This window comes from Bidens hawaiensis, unplaced genomic scaffold (genome assembly GCF_021521415.1).
Source record: "Bidens hawaiensis isolate Kalapana, Puna unplaced genomic scaffold, B.hawaiensis_p1.1 tig00000326_1, whole genome shotgun sequence".
In the NCBI taxonomy this organism is placed as follows: domain Eukaryota; kingdom Viridiplantae; phylum Streptophyta; class Magnoliopsida; order Asterales; family Asteraceae; genus Bidens; species Bidens hawaiensis.
The window spans coordinates 2,229,720-2,236,397 of NW_027491025.1; the positions used below are offsets into that span (position 1 = coordinate 2,229,720).

At 42.2% G+C, this 6,678-nt stretch overlaps 1 protein-coding gene across 1 annotated transcript; it reads right to left on the minus strand.

The window, feature by feature from the left end:
• Positions 1 to 1,089: 1,089 nt before the first annotated feature.
• On the minus strand, positions 1,090 to 1,620 carry LOC143621121 (uncharacterized). Its single transcript, XM_077092642.1, has one exon. It carries the CDS (start codon positions 1,618 to 1,620, stop codon positions 1,090 to 1,092), a length of 531 nt encoding a protein of 176 aa, XP_076948757.1.
• Positions 1,621 to 6,678: the final 5,058 nt, after the last annotated feature.

Genomic DNA, 6,678 nt, shown 5'->3' on the forward strand with positions numbered 1-6,678 from the left:
CAAGTTTTTTAATAAGAAAGGCATGCATGCCTAAATATATTACAAATTATGATATTATATGTCTTTTTTACTAATCTATTAGGGAACGCAGGCCAAACAAAGAGTAAGTAACAAGAGTCTTGTTCACATGTAACATTTTTTCAATTGTGCAACATTCCAAGATCTAGGGATTTCTGTCCCGTCTAATTTTTCCAACTTGTATGCACCCTTTGATAATACTTCTTTCACTTTGTAAGGGCCTTCCCAAGTTGTGGCCAATTTACCCGGAAGTTCTTGACCGGATGCTTCATTGTTGTGGAAGACATAATCTCCCTCATCAAAGTTGCACTTTTTAACCCGCAAGTTATAATATTTTTGTAACTGACGTTTATAATTATGCTCGCGGGTTAAAGCCAGTTCTCTCCTCTCTTCGAGGAGATCTAAGTTCATCCGCAACTCTTTCTCGTTGTCATTGTTTATCAACGTTCGTGAGGATGGAACTTCAATTTCAGCTGAGATCATGGCTTCACTGCCGTAAGTTAGGCTAAACGGCGTCTCAGAGTTGCTAGACTTCTTTTGGGTGTGAAAGGCCCAAAGTACATGGGGTAATTCGTCCACCCACCCCGTCCGTTTAGTTCCTAACCTTGGCTTGATCCCGTCTTTGATGGTTATGTTGACTCTCTTAACTTGACCATTAGCCTGTAGGTGGGTTACAGGAGTAAAAAACTTGAGTGACCTGAAGTTCTTTTAGCCACGCTTGTTACCCACTGTCCGTGAACTAAGTCACATTATCACTGACTAATTTTTGCGGAAGGCCAAAACGGCAGATGATGAACTCCCACAAGAATTTCTTGACACTGGATGGAGTGATGGAGGCGACCGGCTTAGCTTCTACCCACTTGGTAAAATAGTCAATTGCAACAATAAAAAATTTGACACCTCCCAGAGCTTCTGGGAATGGAACCATAATATCGATTGCCCACTTTTGGAACGGCCAAGCAGATGTCACCGGCACTAATCATTTTTCGGACGCAGGGAATTAAGGGCATGGCGCTGGCACGAATCACACTTTCTGATTTCTTGCACTGCATCCATATGCATCCCCAGCCATTAGTACCCTGCATTCATGAGTTTGGCCACAACCATTCTCGGGCCCGCATAAAGACAACAAATGCCCTTGTGAACTTCCCTTATCAAATAATTTGCATCCTCGGCATCAACACATCTCAGGAGTGGGCTGAGTAAGGATCTTCGGTATAAAATACCATCTTGTACTTGGTAGTTCAAGGCTTTGTGTCTGATTTTCTGGGCCACAACTTTTTCTTCCGGTAGACTTCCCAATGTAAGGTATGCTACAATCAGTGTCATCCATGATTCGACACCAGTTTGTATGACTAACACTTGATATTTTGGGACAGATGGTTGATCGAGGACTTCCACACGAATGTATTTTGTAAAGTGCTCAAAATTTGTTGAAGCTAACTTGCTAAGAGCATCCGTTGACTTGTTTTCACTTCTCTTGATGTGAATGACTTTGTAAGATGAAAATTGAAGGATCAAATCCTTTTGTTGCGACAAGTATGAAGCCATCACATCATTGTTTGCCTCGTAAGTCCTATTGATCTGTCCTGCGATCAGCATAGAGTCCACCCGTGCTTCCAGATGTTTCACCCCAAGTTTCTTGGTTATCCGCAGGCCTGCTAGGAAAGCTTCATACTCTGCCTCGTTGTTGGTACTTTTGAAGTCCAACTTTATGGCATACGTAAATTCATGGACTCTGGGATTAACCAATCTGAGGCTTGCGCCTGATCCTTCATTACTAAAAGCTCCATCCATAACAATTACCAAATCTGGTCTCGCCTAGGAGGGATCGGAGTTTTCTGTTCAATAATGCACTCCTCATCTTTGTTCTGCAGGACTTCTGTAACAAAGTCATCTAGCACTTGGCCCTTAATCATGGGTCTGGGTCTATACTCGATCACATGTTCTCCCAATTCTATGGCCTACTTTTCGAATTGTCCGGACAATTCTGGCTTACTCAGCACATTTTTCAGCTTGTACCCTATTAGCACGTTGATGGGGTGACCTTGGAAATATCCGCGGAGGTGCCTGGCAGCATAAATGATGTGTTGTAAAATACACTTACTTTCGTATCGTTTTATCATGTTTTAAGTACTTAATTATTTAATTAATAAGAGTTATGGATGGTTTTTACTTGATTTTACATAGATTGAATGCTAATTGTAGGTTATGCGATTTGATTTAGAAAATGGTAAAGTTTGGAGACTCTAGGGGTCTTTTTGAGAATCTTTGAAGACTACAACTCAAGGCCCGACCCAACCCCTCAAGTTCCAAGCCTTACATGCATATTATATCAAGTTATTAAAAAAAAAAGAAAAAAACCCTAATAGACCATATAGGCCAATCGGAAATAATCAGTTTTGGGGAGATTTGTATTGTGGTCGGCTCATTTGTGGGTTTTCAGGAAAAGTTAATATTTGTGTGGCTGAGTTTTGTCTCACGAGTTCTTCAAGCTACAGCAACAACAACACATATTAATAAAAAGCTACAACAACAACAACACATATTAATAAAAAGCTACATCAACAACCTGCACAATCTGGTCCGATCGCAAGGAGGCCGCAGCAAGGAGCAAGAGAAAAATCTTTTTTGTGAAGCTTGTGGAGGCTGGTAGAGGAAGGAGATCATTAAGGAAGTCTTGGTACAGCAGCTACGGGTTATACTTCCATAAACTCAGCCATATACTTAAGTATAACTCTTATAAATTTGTTCTTTTACTCAAGTTTCATAACTAGTTACTTTGATCTTTTGCTTTGAATTGTTTTGCAAGTAAAGTGAAGATTGACTTGTGTTTGCTTGTTATTGAATCTTGAATGAGTTTACTTATGTTTATGTTGATGTTTATGATGTTTAACTTGAATATATGCTGCTGTCCAAAACTAATGTTAGGCTAAAGTAGTTAGTTCTACCTAGGTTAGATGAATATTGTTAGGTTTTAATGAGTAATATGGATTGTTGATCATCATGACTAGAATTGTTAATGAAAAGTTTGGTTTAACATTGAATTAGGTTGTGTTTAGTGGCTGTGTTTTGATTAATTATACTCGGTTACCTCTTCCTTTGTTTGATTGAATCAGTTTTAGTTAATTTTAGCTTGTTTGAACTCTTTACTTTGTGCTTAGAGATTGTTTGCGGGGTGATCAACCGTAGGGTTTAGTTGGGTATATTAATTAGTTAAAATCAGCGGGTATGCACCTTCTTAGAGACCGAGAGGTGATTGGAAGTAGGGTTGTCTCATAGCTTTTACTTGTTAGGATTAGGATAGCGCGCGAGTGGGTTCGGTTCTTGTCGGGTTTGGGTTTGTGAGCGACTAGTTGACCTAGTTTAAGTTAAACTAAATTGTTCCTCTATCCTTGGTTGTGTAGTATTCGTCTCCATTAGGTTAGTGTGTCGGTGAGACCGAGAGGAGAGTCGGCATTAGAACACTTTAACAATTCGTTTCCCGGTTATTTCTTAAAATCAACTAAGTGTAAGTTAGGGTTTGTTAGTGAGACCGAGAGGTGATCTAGCTTTCTTGAGTGAACCTTAGTTGTGTCATCCTTAGGAACCGGTGTCGTGAGATTCTTCAATCCATTAGCTTATTATACCTTCAATAGGATTCTTACCTAGGTAGACATTGTCTCCATTGATAAATCTTATTCTCAAAGTTTCGTCTAGTCTTGTTAAGTTTAGTCAATTAAGTTAGTTTAAGTAAGTTAGATCATATAGTTAATAATATAAAAATCATTTAAAAAATATTATTCTTAGGTGAGTCTTGGTTAGGGTTAATTATTAAGTACGTTTTCACGTGTCCTTGTGTTCGATACTTGGACTACCTTAGGTCTATACTATTAGTGATCAGTACACTTGTCGGTTGTGTGTGGACTCGTTAGGATTTTGGTTTTATAAACTTAAAGCTTAGTTGTAAGTTATTTAAAAAGGGCATTCATTAAACACACATCAAGTTTTTCACGCTGTTGCCGGGGACACGGTTAGAGGCGTTTTGAGAATGACTCGAGTTAGGACTTACCTTGTTTACTACTTGTTTTTCTTATTTGTTTTGTTTGTTAGTTTAAAATAGTTTAGCTAATTTTAGTTTTCTTTGTTTATTTTAATAGTTGTATGCGACGTACTCGATCTCTAGGACCAACAGAAACCGAAGGATTTTTCGAACCAGAGAGAGCTCTGTGAGAGACGTTGTACCAAACCTTCTTCTAGTTCTTCTACGTTCGTCGATAATACATCTTCTTCACCTACTTTTTCTGAACTCGTCATTAGGAATACGATCATGGGCGACGCAGCACCACCAAGGAGGACAGTTGCAGACCGGGCCCGTCCGATCAACGCTGGCGCGAGATCCAGCATTGCTCCACCAACCATCGGAGTTCTCACGACTTGGCAGATTCCATCTAATATTCTGAACACGATTTCTCATTCTGCTCAATTTCACGGGTTGCTCCACGAGAACCCACATTCTCATCTCACTCGCATTGCACGTATTTGTGACACGTTTCATCTTGCCGGCGTATCCGAAGACGCCATAAAACTCCGCATTTTTCCATTCTCACTCGTTGATCATGCGAGTCTGTGGCTTGAGTCCCTCCCACAGGGATCCATTGCTACTTCGGATGCCATGCAGACCCAATTTCTTGAGAAGTACGATCCTCCGGCTAAGGCCGCTCATTTCGCAACCAAATTCATTCTTTTCAGATGGAGGATACTGAGAGCTTCTACGAGGTGTGGGAGAGAGATTCAAAAATCTACTTGCTTTATGTCCGAACCACGGCCTACAAAACTGGGCAGTTGTTGAGAAGTTCTATAACGGAGTGACGTACGCGACTCAGAGCATGCTCGACACGACTGCGAAAGGTAACTTATTGACAACGAAGGATACGGATGAGTGCGTTGATTTATTTAACGGGTTAGCCATGAGTGTATACCAGCGACAACCAGCTAAGAGTACCAAGAATGTCGATTCCCTATCACGCGGCATGCATCCGGTCGACACGAGCGTCGCACTTTCTGCACAGGTTGAGGTGTTGGCAATGATCGTGAAGGACCTGCAGGTGAAAAGTAAGTTATGCGAGATCTGTAGAGGGGGGCATGATAACGTTCAGTGCCCTGTAGGTTTCCAGGAGGAGGCAGTCGACTTTGTTAATAATCCAAACCCAAATCAAAACTCTTTCAATTCGTATAGTTCGGGGTGGAGAGGTAACCAAAATTCCAACTGGAGGAACGGAAATCGGTCCGGCTTCCAATAGCATCAGAGTCTATTCCAGGATTCCAGTGAGGGAGCGAGTAGTGGGGAGAAGAAGCCCACGTTAGACGAGATGATGGCACAAGAGACACAGATGTTGTCGCAACTTATGACTCGGGAGGACTCCCGTCACAAAGAGACTCAAGAGAAATTTTGGGAGAACGAGTCATTCATGAGAAATCAGGGAGCGTCAATTCAAAATCTTGAGCGACGTATGGGAGAAATAGCAAGTCGTCTAAATGAGAGGTCGCCAGAAACACTTTCAAGTAGTACCGAACAAAATCCAAAGGCGTTCGCGAAGGCTGTGATGAAGAGGAGCAGTGCAAGAGCACATAGCGAGCCCGTGATTCAGGAGGCTACAAGAAGAGTCGTTGACAAGCCTGCGGTAGATGTAGAGGAGCAGGTAGACGAGCAGATTCAGTTGGAGTCTCCACCGGCCAAGGTGCATCAGAGGCGCAGCCCAGGAAGTACAACACATGTCGAGAACCAGCCATTACCTATCACACCAGCGAGAGTCTACAAACCTAGACTTCCATATCCCGAGAGAGTCCGTAGGGATAGAGACGAGGAGCAGAACTCCAAATTTCTTGATCTTCTGAAGCAACGTCACCTTAACATTCCATTCCTTGAGGCACTCACGCAAATTCCGAAATATGCAAGGTTCCTTAAGGATATTCTTTCGAATAAAGAGAAGTTAGATGAAGTCTATTCCATTCCTCTGAGTGTTGGTTTCTCTGAAATATTGCAGAGAAAGTTATCAGAAAAGATGTCTGATCTTGGGATTTTCACGATTCCCTGTATCTTGAGTGATAATACGGTTGTTCATGCGCTGGCGGATCTTGGTGCCAGTATTAATCTCATGTCGTATTCCATGTATCGCAAGTTGGGTCTAGGCGAACCACGTCCTACCCGGATGAGTATCCATCTTGCTGATCGTTCTGTGAAATACCCCCGAGGTGTGGTCGAGAACATGCTTGTTCGTGTCGACAAGTTCATCTTCCCGGTGGACTTTGTCATCTTGGACATGAACGACGGTGATAGCGTCCCATTTATCTTGGGCCGACCATTCTTTGCCACTGAACAGGCGTTGATCGACGTCTGCGAGGGTAAGTTTATCTTAATATTTGGGGATGAGAATGTCACCTTTGACGTTCGACAGTCACTAAAACATCCCAAGTCTGCTGATGACTCCCTGTACTTCATTGATTCCATCATGGAACATGTTGGGGAGTTTTTCAGCGACATCTGTGGAGGGTCTGCCTCCGACACCCAGATTCTCGGTAGGGAGATTCCAGAGATTGAGATGGTTCCCATGACCAATCAGTCCTTAGATGACGACACCGAGTCGCATATCCCTGAATCTGGCGTGTCTACTGAGATCG